Here is a 27,456-nt window from a genome sequence, read left to right on the forward strand (position 1 = left end):
ATGAAAAGCACCACTCTTTCAAAGGGGAAATATGTAGCTAATTATTTGTATTAAAGCATGTATCAAAGTGGAAGAGTTATGTGTTTGATCCTATTGATTCACACGTAGCAGGAGTACCTTATTCATGGCAAAGTCAGAAGTGCGTGCGGTGTGGTAATTGTAACTTTACCACTTCATCCAGAGCTGTTAAGTCCTCCAATCTTTTTCTGCTGGCTGTGATTAGAGCGAGTTCCATTCGTTGTGTATGTAGTAGGTGTGTGTGTACACAGTGATTTACAGTGTTACCTGCTGGCTGGGAGGCTCTACAGCAGACATGAGAGACGGTGATAGTACCTTCGACGGCTAGGTAATGAGACAGTGACACCTGGTGGATAGAACCACAAGCAGTGGGATTCAAAACATAAACCAGAAGAAAGCAATATACAAACAGTAAAAACAGAAAAGCATGGTTGATTTTTTTTAATGTGTATTTAAAACTACCGGGTCAGAGTAATTGATCAATAGATATACATGTATGAATAGATGCAGTGAGGTTGAGGGAGTGAGTGTTCTCCTTTTATATCCATCATGGATAATGCTGTAACAAATCATATGATGAGCAAGGTATAAAACAAATAAACATTCAATCATATGCATGGAAGTCTAAAAGGTTTTGCAATGCAACACAGTACATACTAATCTGTAAAATATGATTTTGGGAGCACCAAAAAACAGCATGCAGCCTTTTCTCTTTTCACTGTCTTTGGCAGACGACTAATTTCTTCGGACTTTTCTCACATTCAATCAAATGAACAACAAACACAAGCAGAAATAATTAAGTGATAATAATAAATATATTAGCATACATTTTTCTAATATATAATACTTTATGATATTTCCCCCCCACAACTACCCCCCCCCCCCCCCCCCATCATTGCCAAAACAGCTATGGGGTAAATAACACAAGCTATTACAGTAAATTCTCTATAATACAATAACTATAATAATTGATTATCTTACTAAACAATGGGATAATCTCAACTGCATACTCCTTGCGTCCACTCTCCTCGCCTCCTTCTCAAAACCCTTTGGATGAGACAGCCAGAGGTCCCTCCTCTCTGACCTTCGCCTCCAATGGGTTTTGAGAAGGAGGCGAGGAGAGAGGATGCGAGGAGTATGGAATTGAGATTCTCCCCGTTCAGCAGTGCTGATTTCTAGTCCTGATAGCCAAGTGATATACTAAGGCAATATTTAATGCACCGTATAAAAACCAAATTAAATATTTATATGTGCAGTATAGTAGCTACAGTTGAAGTTGGAAGTTTACATACACCTTAGCCAAATACATTTAAACTCAGTTTTTTCACAATTCCTGACATTTAATCCGAGTCAAAATTCCCTGTTTTAGGTCAGGTAGGATAACCACCTTATTTTAAGAATGTGAAATGTCAGAATAATAATAGAGAATGATTTATTTCAGCTTTTACTTCTTTCATCACATTCAAAATGGGTCAGAAGTTTACATACACTCAATTAGTATTTGGTAGCGCTGCCTTTAAATTGGTTAACTTGGGTCAAACGTTTCGAGTACCCTTCCACAAACTTCCCACAATAAGTTGGGTGAATTTTGGCCCATTCCTCCTGACAGAGATGGTGTAACTGAGTCAGGTTTGTAGGCCTCCTTGCTCGCACACGCTTTTTCAGTTCTGCCCACAAATGTTATGGGATTGAGGTCAGGGCTTTGTGATGGCCACTCCAATACCTTGACTTTGTTGTCCTGAAGCCATTTTTGCCACAACTTTGGAAGTATGCTTGAGGTCATTGTCCATTTGGAAGACCCATTTGCGACCAAGCTTTAACTTTCTGACTGATGTCTTGAGATGTTGCTTTAAAATATCCACATAATTTTCCTCCCTCATGATGCCATCTATTTTGTGAAGTGCACCAGTCCCTCCTGCAGCAAAGCACCCCCACAACATGATGCTGCCACCCTCGTGCTTCACGGTTGGGATGGTGTTCTTCGGCTTGCAAGCCTCCCCCTTTTTCCTCCAAATATAACGATGGTCATTATGGCCAGACAGTTCTATTTTTGTTTCATCAGACCTGAGGACATTTCTCCAGAGTACGATCTTTGTCCCCATGTGCAGTTGCAAACCGTAGTCTGGCTTTTTATGGTGGTTTTGGAGCAGTGGCTTCTTCATTGCTGAGTGTCCTTTCAGGTTATGTCGATATAGGACTTGTTTTACTGTGGATATAGATACTTTTGTACCTGTTTCCTCCAGCATCTTCACAAGGTCCTTTGCTGTTGTTCTGGGATTGATTTGCACTTTTCACACCAAAGTATGTTCATCTCTAGGAGACAGAACGCATCTCCTTCCTGAGCGGTATGATGGCTGCGTAGTCCCATGGTGTTTATACTTGCGTACTATTTTTTGTACAGATGGTGGTACCTTCAAGCATTTGGAAATTGCTCCCAAGGATGAACCAGACTTGTGGAGGTCTAAAAAAAAAATTTGGAGGTTTTGGCTGATTTCTTTTGACATCCCATGATGTCAAGCAAAAAAGGCACTGAGTTTGAAGGTAGGCCTTGAAATACATCCACAGGTACACCTCCAATTGATTCAAATGATGTCAATTAGCCTTTCAGAAGCTTCTAAAGCCATGACATTTTCTGGAATTTTCCAAGCTGTTTCAAGGCACAGTCAACTTAGTTTATGTAAACTTCTGACCCACTGGAATTGTGATACAGTGAATTATAAGTGAAATAATCTGTCTGTAAACAATTGTTGGAAAAATGACTTGTGTCATGCACAAAGTGGATGTGCTAACCAACTTTCCAAAACTATAGTTTGTTAACAAGAAATTTGTGGAGTGGTTGAAAAACGAGTTTTAATGACTCCAACCTAAGTGTATGTAAGCTTCCGACTTCAACTGTATATGACAAACCAATATGCGGGTGTAAAATAGATATATTGTGCTCATGACGTGTAAAAATATACATTCTAAATGTTTGACCAGACGATTGGTATGAGAGCAAATATAATATATTTTCATAGTAGTTACATTACACATAATACATAATAGTATTAATAACACTGCATATACACAGAATACTGCACATACACAGAATACTGCATATACACAGAATACTGCCAACTTATTAAGCCTTGAAGATATGTAATTTTATAATCATGTGCCATTTTAGGAAATACAACATTATAATAATGTGTTTGTAAGCAGCCTAGTTTCAGTATTAAACTCTGCAGTTTAAGATAAGCTCTCTTATTTTGTTCAGTATTAGGCTAAATCCCAATCTTGATTTAGAGATATGCTTATTTCCTAACTCAAATTTAAAAGCTGCATTATAAGTAGAGACATTTGATTGTCCCATGACATAACATGCTTTTCTTAGCAACATTTTGAAAAGTACCCAGCAACTAACATGCATGTTGGCCCATTACTCTTTATTACTGCTTATTCTTCTTATATTATATTATCAACAAACCCAAAATGTATAAATACAAATACATCTATAGTACTACAAGAAAAATGAAGCAGAATGCATGTCAAAAATCAAATAAATACAGTTAACTTGACAGTGTTTTAGAGCGTGCCTCAGCATACAAACGTGTGAGCGGTATAAAAGAACACAGCTCTAGTAGCACTCAGTAGGAGGCTAGGCTAACTGATGGAGGAAACCACCATGTCCAGCTCTTTAACATTCTCCTGGCTGCTGGTGAGACCACAGCTTCCTGACAGCTCAGGAAAGTGGCTGGCTCTGGTACCAGGGATGGATGGCGCTGGAGACTGGGCCAGGCCAGGTTTCTTAGAGGGGATGGGGGGCGGGTTGCCCCTGTCTGCTCGGGGGATGGTTGGGGAGCAGACCCCCAGAGGCAGAGCAGCACCAGAGGCCCTGGGGATGACAGGGGAGGAGGGGGTCAGGGCCAGGTTACGGTAGTCAGTGCCGAAGGGAGAGCTGTTAGGTGGCGGAGGTTTGGCCCCCTGCTGGACTGTGAAGCGGGACAGGGCGTGGGTGACGGTGCTGCGGGCCAGCTGCTTGGCCGGGCTGGGGACAGGGACGGGGATGCACCCAGGGGACGGGGACAGGTCTCTAGGGGAGTGGGGCAGGCTGCCACCTCCTCTTCCATCCTGCTGTTGCTGCTCTGGATCAGTGTGGCCCTGGAACTTGTGGCGAGCAGCGTGGAAGCGCTGGTTTATGCCTGCCTGGTAGGAGGACTGGTAGCTGGGACTGGTGGCCAGGTCCAGCCGTTTAGCCAGCTGAGGAGAGGAGCACGGGGAGGACGTGAGGGAGGAGGACCCCGTGCTGCAGGGGGACAGGCTCTGGTTCAGGAGGGCAGGGGACAGCAGGACAGGGCTGCTGTTCTCACTCCGGTTGTCTAGGCCCAGTCTGTCTGGAAGGGCGTCCTCCCTGAGGCAGTCGTGCCCGTTGACCTTAGGCTCTTCACCCCCCTCTGCCTGGCTGGAGTGTGGTGGTGGTCGTAGTAGTGGTGACCCTCCACTGGTGTCCACAGGAGAGTCTCTCCTCTCATCTTCCTCCTCAGCTCCCCTCTCTCCCTGAAGCTCTCTCCTCAGCGCCTCCACCTGCTCCTGCAGCAGGCAGCACTGGGCCTCCTCCCTCTTGAGCCGAGAGCGGAGCTGCTCCTTCTCCGTGTCAAACTCAGCCAGCCGCTCCTCCACCCTGGCCTCCATCTGCAGGGCCCTCCTCCTCTCCTTCTGCAGCTCAGCCCTCAGGGCCAAGATCTCCCCCTGCTCCTTCTCCAGCCTACGGCTTGCGTCAGCCAGGCGGTGGTCCACCTCCAGGGCCCGCTGGCTGGCCCACTTGCACTCCTTGGCCAGGGCAGAGGAGAGCTGCTTGTGCTGCACCCGCTCCTCCTCCAGCTGCTCCAGGACCTTCTTCTGTTCCTTCTCCAGACGACGCACCTGGCCCCGCTCAAACTCCAGCTACAGGCACAATAGAGTACAATAGGTTCAATTGTAAAAACTCAATCCTATAGCAGTTATCGCTCAGATATTGATGTTCAGTCTACCTGTTGCAAGAGGCGTTCCCTCTCCTTTTCCAGGATGCAAGTGACATCGTCGCCCTCGGCGGTGTCCTCTGCATGCCTTCTCCTCTCCTCCTCCAGATCTGCAATGACCTGACACAACCACAGGGGAGAGACAGAGACACAGAAATGATAAGATCCTAGGTCAGGATAATCTGCTAACTAAATACAACTTCCCGGGTGGAAAATGATTAGATATGCTTTGGGTGCAAGCTAGTTTAGTTAATCTTTAATCTAATCAAAAGTGGAGGGGTTGGCATCTAAGGCCCAGCCACAACCCCCAGCCCTACCGTCTTGTGCCTGCTCTCGGCTGCAGCTAGCTGGGCCAGCATCTTCTCCTGCATCCTCCTGCAGTGGGTGACCACCTGCTTGAGCACAGCCAGGGGGCTAGAGCAGGCTGAAGCCTGGTGGACCCCAGGGCTCTGCCCCCCCAACACCTCACTGTCCCTCTGCAGAGCCAGGAACGGGTCGCTCAGGTTGTACTTCCCATAGCGCTTCTCCACATATGTGTCTCTGCACTGGGCCTGAGAGAGGAGAGGAGACGAGGGTTGAGAAACACTGGGGTAGAGAACTGTATGTGTGTCAAAACAGGCTAAATTGTGTAGAATGGTCACTTAGGTTTCTAGCTGAATAAACAGACTCTGTCCCTGAGATATTTTACAGTTTTGTAAGTATATAAGAAAGTCAAATATCATCGTCAGACAGTCACTAGTACTATGCAGCTACATGTACTATAAACAATACATGTACTATGCACAAGTGTAACCTGGTTTCCCAGCAACGTAAAAAAGCCATAATCTGTTTCTTTTTCAGTTTCTGCATGCTGCCCTTTCCCTTCCTTCAGGCCTGCTGCAATAATCTTCCTTCCACTGCCTGCTAAACAGGAAGTCAGCCACAGCGGCAAACATAACATGCCAAGAGAAACATCAACCATATTTTCTATGGGAGTGGGGATTCCCATCTCTACCAGGAAGATTGAGATAGGGAGAGAGCAGGGGAGAGAGAAAGAGAGGGTGAGAGCAGGCAGAGGAGGAAGAAGTAGAGAGAGAGAGAGAAGGGGGAGAAGAGAGCGAGGGAGCAGGCAGAAGAGGAAAGAGCGGTAGAGAGAGAGAGGAAGAAGCAACAGATGTTGTCTGTCTTCAGTCAGAGCGTTTGTAGGGTGGCTGCTCCTGCTGGTGTCTGGGCCAGGTCTAACTAGACCTTTACTCTGCCATTGCAGGGGGAACAATGGTGACTTCAGCAACTTGCCTCTGAGGTGACTAGTGGTGGCTATTCAGTAGCCTGATGGTCTGGGGGTAGAAGGTATTGGCCAGACTATCAGTTTTTGCCATGATGCTCCTATACTGCCCGCGTCTGAGTGATGGAAGCGGGGAAAACAGACCGTGGCTCGGGTGGCCCCTGATGATCTTCTTGGCCTTCCTGCGACACCTGGTGTTGTAGGTGTCCTGGAAGGCAGGCAGTGTGAGCCTGCCTTCCACGACTGAGCAGTCGGCTAAGCTAGTAGAGTCCGTTGTGTCTCTGCTAGGCAGAAACAAATGCCAATGTCATATATAATATCTATCCATCGGTAAAGATATCGGGATACAGAGGCTGTGAAGTCTTGATCATGCTGTTATTTGATCCGGTCCGTTGGGATATGAGAGAGCAGATCAAAAAGGATGGAAAATAAGGAGAGGCAGGAAAGCACAGGAGTCCTGCAAGACCTGAAACATTTCTCTGAAACACACAGTGGGCACAGTCTGGTGCATGACAGCTAGTCATTAGCCATTACCCAATACCCCGGTCCTGTATCTGACCTGCATGACCCAGGAGAGAGAGGGAACATTCCTTAGCCTCACACATCATAACACAACCGTCTAGCGCAATGGTCCCCACACCAAGCACCAAGCCTGGTCCCAGATCTGTATGTACTGTAGCTTACTCCTCTCTCACTATGTTATAGCCTGGTCCCAGATCTGTATGTACTGTAGCTTACTCCTCTCTCACTATGTTATAGCCTGGTCCCAGATCTGTATGTACTGTAGCTTACTCCTCTCTCACTATGTTATAGCCTGGTCCCAGATCTGTTTGTGCTACAGCCAACTCCTCTCTCACTATGTTATAGCCTGGTCCCAGATCTGTTTGTGCTACAGCCAACTCCTCTGACAATCGTTGTCATCCATCCAGGCCTTGAACGTTTCCAACACACACACACACACACACACACACACACACACACACACACACACACACACACACACACACACACACACACACACACACACACACACACACACACACACACACACACACACACACACACACACACACACACACACACACACAGCAGCACAAAGGGAGGCTGTTTTGTGTTCCAGTGGTGTTTTCGAGAAGGGGGGAGTGTGAGGAGGAGGAGGACTGACATTAAACACATTCCTGATGTAGTTAATGTTTAACAGCCAGGTCAACCAAAGCTTATGCACTCATTCCTGCGCTAATGTGGCGCTGATAACAGGCACGAAATGGTCCCAATTCTAAAATGTTGTACTTCCTATTTTCCCACACTGGTGTGTGCCAAATATGGGCATCGCTAGGCTCCAACTTTCTGCAGCATGCCACAGCATAAGGAGAAGCATGAGCCATTAGAGGATACTGGTTAACAGTGAGAATAGCTTCAGACATTATCATCAAACATTGTATAAACATAACACAGGAATATCTGTCATATTAACCCAACTTGATTTCCCAGCAAACCATGCCATTATAAGAAATGAGTAACATTGTATAAACAGAACACAGGAATGTCTGTCATATTAACCCAACTTGATTTCCCAGCAAACCATGCCATTATAAGAAATGAGTAAAAAATTTAATAAATAGGGAATATAACAAACTTAACCCTAACCCTTAAGACTCATTGGAAAAAGAAGATCACCCTGTGACTGACAGTGACACACATACAGCACCACGTCAACGGCAGCTTGTGGCCGCTCCGTTCAACCACATACTCAATAGTCCTCATGACATACTGGGGTGATTCAGAATGAGTAAGAGACTCTGAGCGCCTTGAGAAATAAGAATTGTTCACACGATCTGTCGCTCCAAACATTGGGGAGTTCATATGCTAGCTGACACACGGTTCTTTGTTTTGTAAATGGGAAATGAAAACATACACCTATTGAAAACCAAAAGTAGGAAAAGTTGTTATAGTCCTCTAAGCCTTTCTCAATTTGAGTAACTATGGGATCCATTGTTGTAACGCTGTGCACTTTTCTTTCACGTGAGCGCAAGAAGAGATCCCATATTCCAGTGTATACTGTTTTGAGGTCATCTCAGAACCATTGCTGGCCACAAGAGACTACTGCTTAGGCAACCATGGAATGAATTAACAGATCAGGGGGATTTAGTGTCAGTGAAGACACAGTCAGCCACACATCCTGACCGCTCCAGTTAAGGCCTTTGTTTATTTGTTCACTCCAAGTCTCCCGGCTCACATAGTCATCTTCCACCCGCTCAGCACGGTGCATTAAATTGCCTTGCCTTAGATGGCCAGCGCCCAGGAGATGTGTAGATTGTGGTCTAGGCACAACACATGAATGATCGAGGGGACCTTGATTTCTGCAGTTTGTTCACCTGGATACAGTTTGTTGTATTACTCAGGTCACTTTGTGTTGTACTTGGTACTAATCAGCAGTCACGGTGATCAATATAAACTCAACGTGACTTGTCGAACATGCAACTAGATCATAACACGTTAGGATGAGCCTGCAGCATTTTTGGCAGATTGGAATTATGCTGCTGTTGTTCTGTTTTTTGTTGTTGTCTGTAAACCACATTGTGTATATGAATGTGATCTTCCGGAGTCTACCTTAAAAAGGACGAATGTAATATGTGGGTTATCAGAGACAATCCTCAGACTGCAGACAGATAGGAGGGTAATCTTCCCACAGCCAGACAGTCTGACATCCCAGGTGCATGGACGAATTGGCATAAGTGGCTAGAGCCGTGGCTGTACACTGTGGCTACTAAAGTCAAGCTTTTTCCCTGGTCGGCTCAAGGACATCCCATCAATTAAAGTCAGGTTAAATCATGGGAGGTCAGGTAATGGGTCGTCTGTCTCGTCTCCAGCTGTCCCGTGTGTACAGTACAGTACCACTAGAATCATGATAAGGGAGGCTATTAGGATAATGGCTAACTCTGCTCTCAAACCCCTGTCCCAGTTTGTGGACCACTAACCTGGCTATCTTACGTCGGCAACTCCTGTGAAGCATGAGCCGAAGGCGGCGGAGTGGAGAATTAGGAGTCCGACAAGGATGTTGACGGTTCACCTCAGTGAGAGGATTTTATTTACAATATTTACAGGTGCAGTATGACTTGGCCAGTAAAAAAATAAATAAATACAAACTTGAAGATGACATAAACACTTGGATGAATCAAAGATATTCTCAGCAATAAAAAAACTGTTCAGGCGTTCAACTACACTACATGGTCAAAAGCATGTGGACACCGGCTCATTCCAAAATCATGGGCATTGATATGGAGTTGGTCCCCCCCTTTGCTGCAGCATCCCCTCTTCTGGGAAGGCTATTGGGAAGGATATTGGAACATTGCTGCAGGGCACTGATGTTGGGCGATTAGGCCTGGCTCGCAGTCTGCGTTTCAATTCATCCCAAAGGTCTTTGATGGGGTTGAGGTAAGGGCTCTGTGCATGCCAGTCAAGTTCTTCCACACTGATCTAGTAGTGAGTAGTGAGTGTTGCAACCGAGGACAGACGAGTTTTATGCGTTACGCGCTTCAGCACTTGGCGGTCCCATTCTGTGAGCTTGTGCGGTCTACCACTTGACTGAGCCATTGATGCTCCTAGATGTTTCCACTTCACAATAACAGCACTCGCAGTTGAAATTTGACAAACTGACTTGTTGGAAAGGTGGCATCCTATGATGGTGCCACGTTGATCTCTTCAGTACGGGCCATTCTACAGCCAATGTTTTCATTGGTGATTGCATGGCTGTCAGCAACGGGTGTGGCTGAAATTGCCAGATCCAGGGATGTCCACATACTTTTGGCCACGTCATGTATAATGCCTAGCATTGAACACAGGTATAGCTCCACTCTAGACACCTGTTACCTGCGCAACCTGCTATCTCACCGGCAAAGGCCAATCTGGGCATGTAGGCCTACTCTTTCCAGGAACCGTCCTTCGCTAGGAATGTTACAACATGATAGCTCAAAATAAATTTCTACAATAAATGCATAATTTACCACCATAGACATATCATCATCTCATAAACAACCGTTTTACATGAAGACACACCCATTAGCTTGTGTCATGGTGTCCTAGGTGGGTACAATGCAGAGCCCTGAAAATATTTATCAAACATTTTAAGGGGGTTACTTGTTTTTGAAAATACTGTCACTGACTGCATATCTATAATCGGTAACTTCTTGTCAATCCGTCTGGATTTTATAACGCATAGCCTACCACTGTCTACCACAGGCAAATTATACAGTGCCGATTTGGAGAAAAGTTTGGTTCAGACGGTTTCTATACAGATATCCACATATATACCCCTCTCTCCACTGGGATTCTCTGCCTCTAACCCTATTACAGGGGCTGAGTCACTGGCTTACTGGTGCTCTTCCATGCCGTCCCTAGGAGGGGTGCGTCACTTGAGTGGGTTGAGTCACTGACGTGATCTTCCTGTCTGGGTTGTGCCGTGGCGGAGATCTTTGTGTGCTATACTCGGCCTTGTCTCAGGATGGTAAGTTGGTGCTTGAAGATATCCTTCTAGTGGTGTGGGGGCTGTGCTTTGGCAAAGTGGGTGTGGTTATATCCTGCCTGCTTGGCCCTGTCCGGGGGTATCATCGGATGGGGCCACAGAGTCTCCTGACCCCTCCTGTCTCAGCCTCCAGTATTTATGCTGCAGTAGTTTATGTGTCGGGGTGCTATGGTCAGTCTGTTATATCTGGAGTACTTCTCCTGTCTTATCCGGTGTCCTGTGTGAATTTAAGTATGCTCTCTCTAATTCTCTCTTTCTCTCTTTCTTTCTCTCTCTCGGAGGACCTGAGCCCAAGGACCATGCCTCAGGACTACCTGGCATGATGACTCCTTGCTGTCCCCAGTCCACCTGGCCGTGCTGCTGCTCCAGTTTCAACTGTTCTGCCTACGGCTATGGAACCCTGACCTGTTCACCAGACGTGCTACCTGTCCCAGACCTGCTGTTTTCAACTCTCTAGAGACAGCAGGAGCGGTAGAGATACTCTTAATGATCGGCTATGAAAAGCCAACTGACATTTACTCCTGAGGTGCTGACTTGTTGCACCCTCGACAACTACTGTGATTATTATTATTTGACCATGCTGGTCATTTATGAACATTTGAACATCTTGGCCATGTTCTGTTATAATCTCCACCCGGCACAGCCAGAAGAGGACTGGCCACCCCTCATAGCCTGGTTCCTCTCTAGGTTTCCTCCTAGGTTTTGGCCTTTCTAGGGAGTTTTTCCTAGCCACCGTGCTTCTACACCTGCATTTCTTGCTGTTTGGGGTTTTAGGCTGGGTTTCTGTTCAGCACTTTGTGACATCAGCTGATGTAAGGGCTATATAAATACATTTGGTTTGATTTGATATACAATCTGGATGGACGGACAAGGAGTTACGGATTATAGATATGCATTCAGTAACAGGATTTTCGGAAACAACTAACCCCCTAAACATTTTTGCCAAATATTTTCGGGCCCCCGGATTGTAGCACTCTAGGACACCATACGTAGATGCGTGGCCTCCTATATACAGTAGGGCTAGTCAACAGGGAATGTGCTTCAAACAAACACAAGGTAGGTTAAATTTGACAATAACCCATCAATCCTCAATCATTATTCGAATAATATATTTCACATTGCTAAATTATGTACTTCAATGGGCAGCTTTATACAGGATAGAAATACGGTTCCCGAGTTACATTGTTTGATTAATGGCGTGCACAACAAACAACTTGACTGGGTTGGGGTCAACTCTAACATTAGAAATTAATTTGAATTGGCCACATACCACAGGAAGCCGAATTTGAATTTGAATTAAAGGAAGTATAATTTAATTCAATCAAATTCTGATGGCTTATTTATCTCCATAGAAATGTTTATTTTGACATCATGTATGGTTACCAATACCATGTAGCATAAGGTTGAAACATTTGAAAACTTATTCTCCTAATAATAATAAAAAAAACAATTACAGAGGTCTGGAAATATTATAAGATCATGTTGTGGGTTGTCTATGATAATTCATAATTCCCTTAATGTTTTTAAATATCAGAATACATTTCCCAGAATGCATTACATCAAACACTGCAGTATTGAAGGGAACAATCTAACATTTCATGATAAAGGAAATCTGAGTTGTAATCAAACGAATATTTGAAATGGTATGTGTATTCTTTGCATTAATAAGTGGTATATCCTTTTGATAAAGTATTTGTCAAATGAATAAGACTTTCATGTTTCATGTCTTAGTTGAATGAGTTTGAATTACTTTGAATTCAATTCTACTTCCTTCAATTAAAATGCTGCTTCCTGTGGGGTGTTGCCAGTTCAAATTCAATTCAAATTCATTGTTTAAATTGAATTAAATCCTGAAATTCCAAATTGACCCCAACCCTGGTAACAACTCCTTAGACATAATTATAAATCATAGTTTTATCTTTATGCTTCAGACCTCATATTATGGGTAATGGTGGCATCATTGAGGGGCCTTTGGGTCCTGGCTGTAAATTACACAAGGGGAAAGACGATGGATAGCTCTTACCCTGAGGGCCTCGATGACCAGGTCGCGAGCCTCCAGCTCTCCCTCCAGGACACTGAAGAGCATCAGCAGCTCTGGCTTGCTCAGGCTCTCCATGTTCATCTGGGCCTCCTGTGGGCAGGGGACAGGAGCTGGATCATTACAAGAGGCACAATTCATTCTCTATTCTAATGTTCACTGTAAATACATTGTGCAGGAAGTTGTGTCCTTTACTCATTGTTATAATATACCAACATAGAAGTTATGTGAATACGTTTTTTGCTTTGTGTATTTATACATGATATTTCGATATGATTGGCCTATACTGTACTTAGTTTAAAGTATCGTTGAGTCCTGTGGTTCATTGTGGACCTATGATTTTTAAGACATTTTTTACAGCGCAAAATGTAGTACAAATCTGACAAAGACTTGGATATCAGGTAACATTTGAATCCAATAGCTCCACTAATAAAACACTAGATGCATTTACCAGGCCCTACTGAGCCTGGACGATCATTAATAAAAGCTAAAAGCTTTTGTAAACAGAGAAAATCCCTGGATTTTCCACTCGCTGTCATGGTTCATTTGTCTTTGTGAGGAGCCTGTGAACATCATACATGTGAAGACAAATGCCTCACACACACACAGGCCAACATATGGTGAGCAGATCAACAAAAAAAACTGTCCCAATCTGCATCCACATTGTCACAAAGTTGTCGACAAGATATTAAGTAACTGACAATGAGCTGTTTGCCCTCATTCGTTCCCCCTTGGTTCATATCAAAACTCAACAAGTTGTGCTTTGCGATCCTCTCTCCCTCTAACTTTTGGTTGGGCCTCTTGAGAGTTTGTGGTTTTGTTAAAAGGCAGGGTAGAGAATGTTTAAGATCTGCTGTGGTGTCTTTGTAGGCGCCATGCACTCTTTACTTAGTGCAGCTGCCCTGGGTCTGTTGACAACACTGTGGTATCCACACCTCAAACATACAACCACACTCTGACCAGCCAACACATGCCGGCCAGGCTTTGGAACCGGTGTAGTTCGTACAGCATCCCACTAAGTGATGGGATCCTTAAAAGTGTAGAAAACTCACGGTGTGCTCCATGGGATATTATTAGTAGGTTGGAAAGAGACTGTCATATGAGACAAACTAATACAGTTTGACAAAATAATCAAGAGGGTGCTTTGTTGAACTCGGATGAACCAACAGGGCCAGGAGGGCTTCCTGACCAGGTGACCTGACCAGAAAAAAAATCATAATAAACCTGCATTACACTCTATTATGATGTCGTTGTACCTCCCTCAATCAGCATCCCCATATCGGATTATTCATGGCTATTACAGAAAACCGGAGAAAAAAAATGTAAAAACAAGAAACCCTGCACACTGCTTTTGCTATTATCACTGCTCTTTATTAAGCTTTACGTATCGGCCTCAAGGCCTTCGTCAGAGCTCGAAAGCGCTGGTTAGTTCCCCATCCACCCAGTACAGTCTGTTAGCCATGCTGCTCCAACCGCTAAGCATTCAGCAGGCCTTCTCCAATACGAGCTCTGTGGTCGCCCAGTAGAAGTTGCCACATCATGAAGTCATCAGGAGGCGCCGCAGGAGCTCTGAGCGTTGCATAATGAGATGGGAGCTTTTATTAGAGCTGCTACTGTACAGCATCATGGGGGCTAAGCTCTCCCCGCATCTGTCATACAAATAACAAGACACTTAAAACATCTGAACGGATGTCTAGACTATGGGATATGAATCAATTCAATTCATTTTTCTGAGCTCTGGGACAATAGCAAAGGATACAGCAGCAGAAATAGAAGAGAATAATATTAGGAAGCTAAATATTTGCTTCCTCTTGTCTAAATCTATTATTCCACTAAAGTCAGGGGTGTCAAAGTCAAATGGACGGAGGGCCAAATAAAAAATTTAGCTACAAGCCGAGGGCCGGACTGTTCGAATGTTCATTGAAAATTTTTTAAATGACGCATATAGTCTAGTGAACCTAATTGAACCTACTGAAAACCTAACAAATATATTCCAATATGATCAGATAAATAAAGCAATATTTTCTTATGGCTCTGTCAGTAATCTTTAATTTTCAACAGACACAAAAGACAAATTTCCTTTATATAAAAATCCCCATAACATGAACATTAAATGAAAGAAACCGGTATTCAAGGCACCATCAGTAGCCTATATTTTCTATTTTAGCAAAAGTGGGCTAAATTTACTTCAAAGAAAAAAACAATAATAGCAATTTTCTATCATCCACTCAACTGAAATATTTTTAAAATATAATTGGATTGAAATACAATAACTAAAGTTATTCCACTAATACATTATGGTTCTTTCTGGCAGTTTCATCCCAGATCCGAGAACACACTGTAGTGTGTAGCAGATCTATGATCTTTAGATGTGTTTTCTTCCATCTCCAGACCCTCATGGTTTGGTTTGTTGGCTGACCACATGGCTAGCATGCTAATTAAACTTCCCACTTCCTTCAGTCTGCTTTTACAGTCTTGCTAATTTCACAGCCGCTTGTATGACTGAATATACGCTCACTAGCAATGTGTTATTCAAATAGAAAGCATGGGTAATGTTATTAAAAGAGATGTCATGCATGGGAAAATCCAAAATATTCCCACACTCGTTCATTTCCGCTTCCTAAAGAAATGCCTGCGTCTATAATCCTTTTATCCTTGTTTGTTTGAAGCCTAGTCAGCCATGTGCCCCTTATAATGGTACGTTACACAAACATTGCCTCATAACAAACTTCTAACTAAACCTGAGGCTCTCTCGCTCTCTCTGTGTGTGTCTTTTTCTCTGTCTATCTCTCCGTCTCGCTCTGTGTCTCTCTGTGTATCTCTCCGTTTCTGTCTCTCTCACTCTCTGTGTGTTCAAGCTTATGCAGGTTGCCAGATTTGTAGATTTGTCATGCATTTGTCAGTTTTCTTAACTTGAACCCAGCTAGCACATATTGTTCTGAGAACCATATGTTTATTTGTGCTTGGTGAGAGCGTGGTTGTCCTATGGTTAGTTTGCATACAACCTTCTCACAACTTTATGGAAATGTTTTTTTAAAGGAACTTGACAAAAAAACATAACTTTCTTGGTATTTCATTACTTTAACAGAGCGTTTCTCAAATAGTTCAGAGAAGGTTAAGAAACAACGTTCATCTGTGGGAATTTCAGTTCTTCAGCGTAACAATTCCTACAGGTTTCCTCGTGGTTCTATTTGAAGTCATGTTCTCAAGTCCGAGAACGGTAGCCCTTTACACTTCTACCCGTATACGGTTTGAAAATGACAGATTTGGGCACTAATAAACTCTCTGGCTCTGCACTTCACAGCACTGTATGGGTTTTGAGCACCGCGCGTAACATGAAGTTGCCCCCATCCCTCCTGGTAATTTGACAATTTCAGAACATTTTTGGTCGTCTGAGTGAGTAAAATGCTGTAAATTAAGATGACTTGTATTACGAAAGATGAGACGTTGAAGATTATAATAAATACCGCTTTGATGTCACACAAGCACGCCAAACACCCACGAGTCCAAATGTGCACTTCACATTTCCAAATCATAAACTCATGTCATATTCTGTACAGTGTCAACGTTTATGATCACTATGTTTGATGTACAGTTACAAGATGACAAGGTGCCATACCCTGGGTTGTTCTGAACAGAATGAGCCTATGTTTGTTCATTTGTAAGATAATTTGCCACGGCACATGCACCTGAATGCACTCATGACTTTCTATGTGCACCAAACGTTCTCTGAATTGCCTTGTGAAAGCCTAACACTGTAAGATTGTATTTTATAACTTAGCTAGCCATGTTGGCAATAGAACAAGCTTTCAAATCAGGCCCACCTGACCCAGATTGCGTTTTAAAATGGACCGTTTTTGGATTGCGTAAACAACAGTAATTGTGTGATGGCAGGGATGCAGGGTTGTGTTGCTCTAGTCTAGTTCCTCAACGGCACAGGTAAGAGAGCTCCAAAAAATACTTTATCGTTGAAGACTCTTCTTTGAGTCATAAAAGTGCATTAAAATAGCTTAGGAACTGTGTGCACTTTGGAGAGGTGTGTGGCCACTTGGAGACTCCAGTTAGTCCTCTCACTCAAACCCTTGTAATGTTTTGTCTTATCTTGCAACTATCCAACATTTTCCAGGAATAGATTTATCATGTTACTGAACGTATGCAGAGTACTTTCAGATTTTGTTGTCAACAAAGGCTGCGAATAGTACAGTAAATGTAAAATGCACATAAAATCAACAGTGTAATGTTTGGATTCTGTCTTGTGTCAGGTGACCTGTTGTGTACTCACCTTTGGTCTAATAATTTCCCCATTATCTCCAAACTGTTCCCTTTCAATTGCTACCATGGTTATACATATGCTTTTCATTTTCTTCTTTAAGAAACATTTCAATTTAGCCACAAGTGTAAAGGGTTAAAGGCAAACGTCCCATGATGGTATTGACTGTCCATTACTGCTTATCAGTGGTGAATTTAGGTATGGGAGACATGGGCAGCCGCCCAGGGCGGCCACACACAACATTTTGGAATGGTGGCATTTGCGCGATCGGTTTTCTATCGCTCATTTGCACATCACGTCAATGATATCATGTCACCGTGTGGGACTGTGGGTCAATTAATCTTGTCAGCCTGGGCGCCCTGATTCTAGTTTGTGAGCTAGGCATGCTACTGCTTGGGAAGGTCTCCCACTCAGAAGTACGAGATGGGGCGGGGGCGAGGGTAGGTTGATCACAGGTCTCCCCACTGGAAGCCCGAGGTAGGGGGAGCGCACCTTTCAATTTGTACAGTACTAATGCAATTAGTAAAATCCTTGTGCTCGTCTCCACCCCCTCCAGGTGTCACCCATCTTCACCAAAATACCTGTGTTTTCTGTCTGTCTGTGCCAGTTTGTCTTGTTTTGTCAAGGCAACTAGCGTGTTACTCTGTGCTCATCCCCCCCCCTCTCTGTTTTTTGCTAGTCCTTCTGTTTTTGACCCTTGCCTGCCTTGACTCTGAACCCACCTGCCTGACCATACTGCTTGCCCTGACCTCGAGCATGCCTGCCACTCTGTACCTCCTGAACTCTGACCTTGTGATGATCTTGTGCCTGTCCACGACCATTCTCTTGTCTGCCCCTTGGATACGAATAAATATCAGAGACTCGAACCATCTGCCTCCTGTGTCTGCATCTGGGTCTCGCCCTGTGCCCTTACACTAGCACATTATTGATTTGGTTAACTTTCATTGAGGAGACATCATAAAGGTTTTGTGTGATTGTATTGACTAGGTCCTGAGCTCAGTAATGGGAATTTCCAATGCTGTAGGCTAACTTAAAATACATCTATATTATGCATCTTTTGTGAGTCTTTTGGGGTGTCTTATGCCTAGAATTAGCCAAGGAGGTTGTATGGTTCATTTGATTTCTATTCTGAAAGTTTGATAAATTGTGCATAATGACATTTAATTGTGCAACAAATGTATTTAGGGTGTCAGACTCATATACTGTATTTCAATGCAAATTCAGGGGCACTTCTGAAATATTTTGGAGCACCCTCTGGCACTGGCCAGGATGAGGAGCCATCTACCTCCTCAGCCCCACAGGCCTCTTCAGAAATTATCTCGGAGCCCGAGGATGAGGAGCCATCCACCTCAGCCACACAGGTGTCTTCACAAATGTTGTCTGAGCCTGAGGATGAGGATGAAGACCCATTTGCTTCCACTTCTCCCCAGCAGGATTCTGTGTGTGTGTGTGGGTACACGCACATGTCTTTGTGTGCATCCCTGCATAACATAAACAAAAACCAAAAAAATCCCTTTTGCTAAGTTTTAAGTTTCAGTTCTGACTGACAGAATTCGGACACAACTAGTTTGCAGAGGACCAAGTGAGGTACCACTTAACTTTGTTTTCCCAAGGAATGAGAGTGATGGAAGAAGTTGCCACCACCAGTATTTCAGGAAGACCTTGGTGAGTGGTGAAAAAAATCCCTAGAAGTTGGTTGGTGTATTCTGAAAGAAACAAAAGCCTCTTCTGCTTCTGCCGCAAACTCTTTTCTAAGAAGAAAATGTAGCAAACTCAGGACTGACAGATTGGAAACATGCAAGTTCTTTGCTGACATCACACGACAGCCGTCCAGAACACCAAAACTGCATGAAAAGGGGAAACAATTGATAAGCATGGGATGGCACTTATGGAGGCTGAGAGGATAAGATGGAGAGAGAGGTGTTGACACGTCTGACTGCTATTGTGTAGTCTTCGGCAATTAGAAATCTGGCACTAAGGGGACACACTGTACTCTCCATCAAATGGAAATGTCCTCAAAGATGTTGAACTGATGGCACAATTTGATCCAGTCATGAAAGAGCACCTTAACTGTGTCCAAAAACGGACCTCAAGTCCCTTTTTGAACTCATTGATTTGTTGAGCAGTAAGGTCATTTCAATAATGGTGAGTGACATCAGCTGGCAAAATTATTCTCTATCATTCTAGATTGCACCTCAGATGTCAGCCACACTGAACAGTTGTCAGTTGTGATTAGAATTGTGTCACTGAAGGAGGAGCGCCACATAAAGGAACATTTTATGGGGTTTTTGGAGGCATAGGAGTCCACGGGCCAACCTTTGGCATCCCTGATTCTCAAAAGATTAGAGGAGCTAAAAATTACTTTTGAGGACTGCAGAGGACAGTCTTATGATAATGGGCCCAACATGAGAGGCAAAAACAAAAGTGTCCAAGTCAGACTCCTGGAAATAAATCCAAGAGCTCTATTAGTGCCATGTGGGGCTCACACATTGAACCTGGTTGTGGCTGATGCTGCTAAAAGTTCTGTCGATGCCACAGGTTACTTTGGTATCTTACACAAACTGTATACCTTGTTCTCAGCCTCCACACAGTGATGGGCCATCCTGAAAAAACATGTGGACATCACTTTGAAGATGTGGACTGAGACAAGGTGGGAGAGTAAAGTTAAGGGTGTCGAGCCACTGAGGTATCAGGCAGCAGCGGTGAGAGAGGCACTGATTGAGGTGAGGGATCAAACCAAAGACCCTGTGATAAATATTGAGGCCCAGTTCTTGTCAGAGGAGGTGGGGTCATACCGCTTCAGCATCTGGTGTGGTATGACATCTTGAGTCAGATTCAACATGTGAGCAAGCTGATGCAGTCTCCCAGTATGCATGTGGATGTTGCAGTCAGTCTTCTCAGAAAGACAGAGAGAGGTCTCAGTAACTACAGGGCAACAGGCTTTATGACTGAACAAACGTCAGCCAACGATATTTGCGAGGGTATGAATGTAAAGGTCGTCCTACAACAAAAAAGGCTGAGGTCCACAAAGCGGCACTTTTCATACGAATCATTTGATGAGCCTTTGAGTGATGCCCTGAAGAAGTTGGAGGTGACATTTTTCAATTTCGTTCTTGATTCTGCAACCTCAGCCCTTCAGGAAAGATTTTCCACATTGGAAAATGTGGGAGAGAAGTTTGGAGTGTTGTCAACCTTCCAACGTCTCTCAAATGAGGAGCTGACAGAACAATGTTAAGCCCTTAGTATGACACTGAACTATAAAGAACACTCAAACTTGGTTGGCAGAGAGCTTGCACAGGAACTGAAGAACTTGCCTGACTTGCCATCGAAGACCATGACCCTGCTTGATCTGCTGATATTTATACACGAAAGGGAGCTCTCAGAAATGTATGTCAGCGTATGTGCTACTGGTGTTGAAGTCAGGTGCAGGAGAGCAGAGAGTTGTGATCAGGTGCACTCTTTATTAAGGCAGAAGCACAACAAATGGACGCAACAGCGTCAAACCTCCAGCCAAAATGCAAAAGAGAAATGCGCAAAATACAGTCACAAAAAACAAACGTAATAATCCAACCTCCTATGGGTTACAAGAATACCCAGGGGGGAAATAACCAGCCTGGCGCATCACACTGAACATGTAACAAAACAATTCCACACAAGGACATGGGGGGGGAACAGAGGAATATTTGTATACAAGGTGATTAGGGAATGTAAACCAGGTGTGTGGGGAACAAGACAAAACAAATGGAACAATGAAAAATGGAGCGGCGGTGGCTAGAAGGCCCGTGACGTTGACCGCCAAACGCCGCCCGAACAAGGAGAGGAGGCGACTTCGGTGGAAGTCATGACAATGTATGAGGGGGGGTTCGCCCAGGGAGCCATACAAGCTAGAACCGCCACTACTGCTTATCAGATACTAACCATAATCTATTCAAAAATGTTTACTTTAACAAAATATTTCAGTTGTTGAGTATATTACATTTGTTTTATTTGATTACTTTATTATTTCATTCCAAGTCATCATCTCATCTCTATAGAGGTGCTCCCTATGCAGTCTGCCAAAATCACTATTTTGTAGTTCTTCAAAGTAAATAAGGCATACTTTTATGACTGCTGAATACCAACTATCAATCACTTTGATCATGTATTTTCAAGTAGAGATACTTTGCGAAGCAACAGCTGCTCTCTCACAATCGCTGCTCTCCCCTCACAATCCGCATTCTTGTTTCTTAAATAGCAGGCATAAAAGAAATACAGACCGGACAAATAAAGATGCGTAATGGATTATAGTCATTGTAGTTAATTACCACATTTTATGCGTTAAATTATGTGGAATATTGGCCTGTTGGAAACTGCAACTCCCTACAACATTGCACAGTTCAGGCTTGATCTGATTTATCTTTAGAGAAACTGTGAAATGTGCGCATTAACCTCACATTAAAAAAATACGAAATGGAATTAAAATAATTCAACCAACGTATGTAATTTAGTTGTTTAAAAAAATGAAAAATAACCAAAATGTTAGTTAATCGCTCAGCACTACTAGCTAGCAACAGCTAATTAGCTAAATGTCCACAAATGTTTCATGTGTGTTTCGACCTGCCCCGAAATTGATTTAGTGATTCACAGTTGATTTTGGTATTTTAAGCGTGTCATGATGGGTTCTGGTGGGGATAGACAAAATCAACATGCGCATAGTGGCGCACTCGCATGGCTGGCGAAGTCAGGATGTAAGAATGATATTTAAAAACATACATTCTGTTAAGAAAACTTTACATACAAAACACAAGAAAACTTTAGTGGTGTTCAGCATCAACAAAACACTCTCAATCTTGCTAAGTGTTCAGATGTGTTGGCCACGCCCACTAATTATTCCATGCAAAACAATTATTCACATTTATCTCTATCGTCAGAGTTATACAGCAACTAACTGCATGCTTTTCATGATCAGTAAACATCATTTTTTCATGTAATTTCAGATACGTAGGGTAGCCTCACGATATCTCTCAATATTGGCCACCATCAATTGGATATTTGAGTGATATAAAATAAAACTGAACTATACCTGACAAGTATGGGTGCATTTTCCGTGGTACTGTTAGCTGATAATGTTTACTTTGCAAGCTACCAGTAGAAACGTTGTACATTTGGCTAAACATATAATGAATGGTAAGTAGACCTAATGCACTTTTTCCTCCAAACAATGTAGGCCTACCTAGAGAAGCTCGCTAACATGATCCCCTTTTCAACATTGTTTTTAAGAGTGTTTAATTACAATTGCTGCTGACAGACATGATATAGGCTACATTGATTGATAGACTACGTCGAATTGGCTAGCTAGCTAATAACAGATCACGTCAATATGGCTAGTTAACAAGCGAACCTCCAGGGGATAAACTAGATGACAATATCCAAATATTGTTTGATTTGCTTGCCATCTATAGTGGTGATGACAGTAGTCTGACTGACAAGCCTAATCTCTGATGAAGCAAGTTAAACTTTGTTGTTTGCTTAGCTAGCTAAATGCCAAATGGATTGGTACCTTCATGTATCTTAAATTACATGATCATTGATGTTTTAATGATCATGAAAAGCATGCAGTTACCTGCTGTATAACTCTGATGATAGAAATTAATGTGCGCAATTGTTTTGCATGGACTAATCAGGCTGCAGGTAAATCAGAAATGTGTAGTTCTGACTATGCTCAATCGGTGATGATATTAAAAGCAAATAGTTATAAAATGTATTTAACAATCCCTTGAAAAAGGCACGTAGTTGGCAATGGGTTTAGCGGAGCTGGGGGTCTCCTTGCCTTCCCAGCAGTCAAATCAAACGTATTGTGACATTTTATTGAAAACGACCTATTGGCCACACTCTTAAAAAACCTCCCAGGAAAACTTTCAAGGATCCAGAGTAAAACGTTCTCAGAACCTCACTGCAACCTACAAATAAACATTCCCAGAACAGGCAAAATGTTCACTTCTGTTCTCAGAACGTTTAAAAAACATTCAGTTTTACCAGTCAGGAAACTATTGGCTTCTTTCCTACAAACAATTTGAAACCAAAAACATACGTTCCAACAACTTCCAAGGAACAAAATGTGATAGCTGGGGAAGATGTCTCCCCGAGATGGTGCCGGAGAAGAGAGGGACAGACATAATTATGTCATAATTAATAATTATATTATTTTTGTTACTTATTTTGTACATAATTATGCCGCTACCGACTCTTATGACCGAAAATAACTTCTGGACATCAGGACTGCAATTACTCACCACGGACTGGCAGAATCCTTTTTTTCCTTTAACAAGTCTGACGAGCCCGACGCGAACGATATACTGCTTTCTCGGGAACAGGCCCAGATATCCGTGATTTGCGTGAAGATGAGGTGGAGAAAAAGGGGCCAAAGTGCGGGCTGACTTCTGAGAATTCGTAGGCAATCGAATAAACCCACACTTCCTTCCATTCTGCTAGCAAACGTGCAATCTTTGGAGAATAAAATAGATGACCTACGCGCAAGATTAAACTACCAACGGGACATTCAAAACTGTAATATCTTATGCTTCATGGAATCATGGCTTCATATTTTTGTAAATAACAGCTGGTGCACAATATCTAAGGAAGTATCAAGCTATTGCTCGCCTGAGGTAGAGTATCTCATGATAAGCTGTAGACCACACTATTTACCTAGAGAGTTTTCATCTGTATTTTTCGTAGCTGTTTACATACCACCACAGTCAGAGGCTGGCACTAAGACAGCCTTGAATGAGCTGTATTCTGCCATAAGCAAACAAGAAAACGCTCACCCAGAGGCAGCGCTCCTAGTAGCCGGGGACTTTAATGCAGGGAAACTTAAATCCGTTTTACCAAATTTCTATCAGCATGTTAAATGGGCAACCAGAGCAAAAAAAACTCTGGACCACCTTTACTCCACACACAGAGACGCATACAAAGCTCTCACTCGCCCTCCATTTGACAAATCTGACCATAATTCTATCCTCCTGATTCCTGCTTACAAGCAGAAATTAAAGCAGGAAGCACCAGTGACTAGATCAATAAAAAAGTGGTCAGAAGAAGCAGATGCTAAACTACAGGACTGTTTTGCTAGCACAGACTGGAATATGTTCCGGGATTTCTCCGATGGCATTGAGGAGTACACCACATCTGCCATTGGCTTCATCAATAAGTGCATCGATGACGTCGTCCCCACAGTGACCGTGCGTACATACCCCAACCAGAGGCCATGGATTACAAGCAACATCCGCACTGAGCTAAGGGCTAGAGCTGCCGCTGTCAAGGAGCGGGACTCTAACCCACAAGCTTATTAGAAATCCTGCTATGCCCTCCGAGGAACCATGAAACAGGCGTTGCGTCAATACAGGACTAAGATCGAATCGTACTACACCGTCTCTGATGCTCGTCGGATGTGGCAAGGCTTGCAAACAATTACAGACTACAAAAGGAAGCACAGCCGAGAGCTACCCAGTAGCTCAAGCCTACCAGACGAGCTAAACTACTTCTATGCTCGCTTCGAGGCAAATGGCACTGAAACATGCATGAGAGCATCAGCTGTTCCGGAAGACTTTGTGATCACACTCTCCGCAGTCGATGTGAGTAAGACCTTTAAACAGGTCAACATTCACAAGGCCGCAGGGCCAGACGGATTACCAGGACGTGTACTGCGAGCATACGCTGACCAACTGGCAAGTGTCTTCACTGACACCAACAGATCCACAGATGATGCAATCTCTATTGCACTCCACACTGCCCTTTCCCACCTGGACAAAAGGAACACCTATGTGAGAATGCTACTCAATTGACTACAGCTCAGCGTTCAACACCATAGTGCCCTCAAAGCTCATCAATAAGCTACGGACCCTGGGACTAAACACCTCCATCTGAAACTGGATCCTGGACTTCCTCACGGGCTGCCCCCAGGTGGTAAGGTTAGGTAACAACACATCTGCCACGCACGACTCCAACACCATCATTAAGTTTACCTATGACACAACAGTGGTAGGCCTGCTACTCTCTATTGTTATCATCTATGCATAGTCACTTTAATAACTCTATCCACATGTACATATTACTTCAACTAACCGGTGCCCCTGCAAATTGACTCTGTACTGGTACCCCCCTGTATATAGCCTCGCTATTGTTATTTTACTGCTGCTCTTTAATAACTTGTTTCTTTTACTTCTTATTCATATTTTTATTTTATTTTTAACTACATTGTTGGTTAGGGGCTCGTAAGTAAGCATTTCACGCATGTGACTAACAAAAAACAAAAAAAATTGACCAACATACTTCCCAGCTCTGGCTAAGCCAATCAGTACTGTCCATGAGTCATAGCACAAAAGTAGCAGATGCCTTTGGCCTGCTGCACGATGACTGACTGGCTGGCTCAGTGTCTGCAGGTCATAGCCCAAAGGCCGGCAGATAGCGATATTGAGTTCATTTTACCTCCAAACGCATTGCATGCAGCCGGCAATATACTCGTATCTAAAACATTCTCCTCTATTCAGGCTGCAAAGGCTTCGATTTCCTCCTTAACTTTAACTTTAAGAAGGTGGAAAAAAACAAGGAAAATATGCATTCTTCCTTATGAAACACAATTTTCCACCACAATGCTTGAGTGGCTAAATACCAATCTCAGATGTTGCGTATCGCGTTCAGCCAATCAGATTGCAGCTGTCTGTTGTTTACCCCTGGCTGAACGCACGTTATCACCATTAAATAAAGTTAAGGGGGAAATAGAAGCCTTTGCATCTTGAATTTATAATGTTTTAGATACAAACGGTCCACGAGGGATACGAGTGTATTACCGGCTGCATACAATTCGTTTGTACGGTAAAATGAACTCAATATCGCCACCTGCCAGCCTTTGGGCTAAGCAGGTCACAACAGACAACTCTTTGTGTCAAGAGACTGGATCAGATCAAAGTAATAACTGACATTCCTTTTCAAAGTCAGCAGCATACTGTAGCTACCTAAATGTGTGTTCTCATTCATGTCTGTGTGCAATAATTCGAATTTCAGTATCATGTCAGTGCTATTACAAACAAAAAATCCCTTTTGTAAAGCCATTATAATTCATTGAGGTCCTGGTTCATTTCCATGAAGTCTGATGTAATGTCTGACGTCCCATTAACAGCTTTAGGAAATACTAGCTAACCGTCTCAATGATAAATCAAAACTAGTGGATAAACTACTCATGTAGTCTTGTCTATTTGTTGCAACAATGATACAATGTAAAATGCTATTGTGTGAGGTTATATTTTTCTGACAGAGGTGGAAAATATAACACTAGACAATAAATAGACAATTTATAACGTTTGTCAGTCACATGATATAGTCTTGTTTCACATCACTAAATGAAGGACAGACGTTCATTATAAGCATGTCTTCCAAATCAGGATATATAAAACAGAGAAACAAGCACAACACATAAATAATATATATTTCTATAGTATTAGCCAATCTCTATCTGGACATTGAAGATCCTACAAAACCCCTCTAAATTTACTTGAGTTAATGAGCGACAATGTTTCATGTATGTTTCACTTCTCTAGATTTTCTTGTATAGGCTACTGCGGATAATCCATAGATTTAAGAATAAACAATTGTATTACGACAGCGGTGTGTGATTCGAGTGTCTGGCTATTCATAATTATATAAAAGTTTATCCTCGACAATTAACATACCTTCATATGTCTTTTCAATGCCTTTGTAAACTCCAACATCAACTTTACCAATTGTTAAAGATTGTCTTGTCTTGCGTCTTCAGTTTCCGATACGGAAGAAATTAGTTCAAATGTGACAAGTCCATCAGCCTATAGGCAAGTCCGAATTCAGAGTTTTGACCTATAAGATTAGTCTACCTCAGACGCAGGAGGCAGTGAAAGGAGGCTGTTGCTATTTAGGATAGATTTCTTTGTTTAGAATTTTTCCCCCAAGTCTTTGCCTCTTTCAAAGATCCGGATTTGTTCATTTCTTATACGTTACGTTATTTTGCCTTATCTCTTACAAACTGTGCTTCACTTGAAATGTTCATGTAAACATTTTGTTCTATGCTCAAGGTGGTTATAGTTTTAAAGGAGACGTTTTCAGGTCGCATTGCCAGCTCATAAGATATGAGGAGCACACGAAAAAGATCTTTATGGTATGTTGTGATTTCTATCAGATAGCAAAAAATCTGCCGGGATCATGGAACATTCACGTTTCTAGAGTAGCCACGCTACTGTATCTAACATTTACTCACTTCAAATAGGCTACTCTAATAATGATAACGGCATAACACTTTATTTTTCACTGTTCCAAATTATGCACTTTGGATAGGCTACTTTAATA

The 27,456-nt window shown here is 43.0% G+C and overlaps 1 protein-coding gene and 1 long non-coding RNA gene across 3 annotated transcripts in view; one reads left to right on the forward strand and one right to left on the reverse strand.

The window, feature by feature from the left end:
• Nucleotides 1-444: 444 nt before the first annotated feature.
• Nucleotides 445-26,955, reverse strand: LOC139535449 (CTTNBP2 N-terminal-like protein). Of its 2 annotated transcripts, none has more exons than XM_071334856.1 (5): nucleotides 26,811-26,955; nucleotides 12,825-12,932; nucleotides 5,333-5,566; nucleotides 5,028-5,135; nucleotides 445-4,941 (listed from the first exon to the last, which is right to left on the reverse strand). In XM_071334856.1, the coding sequence occupies exons 1-5, from the start codon at nucleotides 26,847-26,849 to the stop codon at nucleotides 3,661-3,663; spliced, it is 1,770 nt and encodes a 589-aa protein (XP_071190957.1). In that variant the 5' UTR covers nucleotides 26,850-26,955; the 3' UTR covers nucleotides 445-3,660. The 2 variants fall into 2 exon arrangements, with proteins under 2 accessions (XP_071190957.1, XP_071190958.1); XM_071334857.1 differs by having other exon boundaries at nucleotides 12,825-12,952.
• Nucleotides 22,031-27,456, forward strand: part of LOC139535450 (uncharacterized) — a 47,476-nt gene continuing 42,050 nt past the window's right edge. Inside the window, exon 1 of the long non-coding RNA XR_011667133.1 lies at nucleotides 22,031-22,275. This is a non-coding gene — a long non-coding RNA (uncharacterized lncRNA). The remainder of the gene's footprint in view (nucleotides 22,276-27,456) is intronic.

The sequence above is a fragment of the Salvelinus alpinus genome, chromosome 12, assembly GCF_045679555.1.
Source record: "Salvelinus alpinus chromosome 12, SLU_Salpinus.1, whole genome shotgun sequence".
Lineage (NCBI taxonomy): Eukaryota > Metazoa > Chordata > Actinopteri > Salmoniformes > Salmonidae > Salvelinus > Salvelinus alpinus.

Coding starts and splice junctions, on each gene's coding strand:
- LOC139535449 (XM_071334856.1), bottom strand. CDS start 26,849: ATGTTGGAGTTTACAAAGGCATTGAAAAGACATATGAAG. Junction 12,933..26,810: donor CATTGAAAAGACATATGAAG/GTATGTTAATTG, acceptor CCCTGCCCACAG/GAGGCCCAGATGAACATGGA. Junction 5,136..5,332: donor CCGAGAGCAGGCACAAGACG/GTAGGGCTGGGG, acceptor TGGTTGTGTCAG/GTCATTGCAGATCTGGAGGA.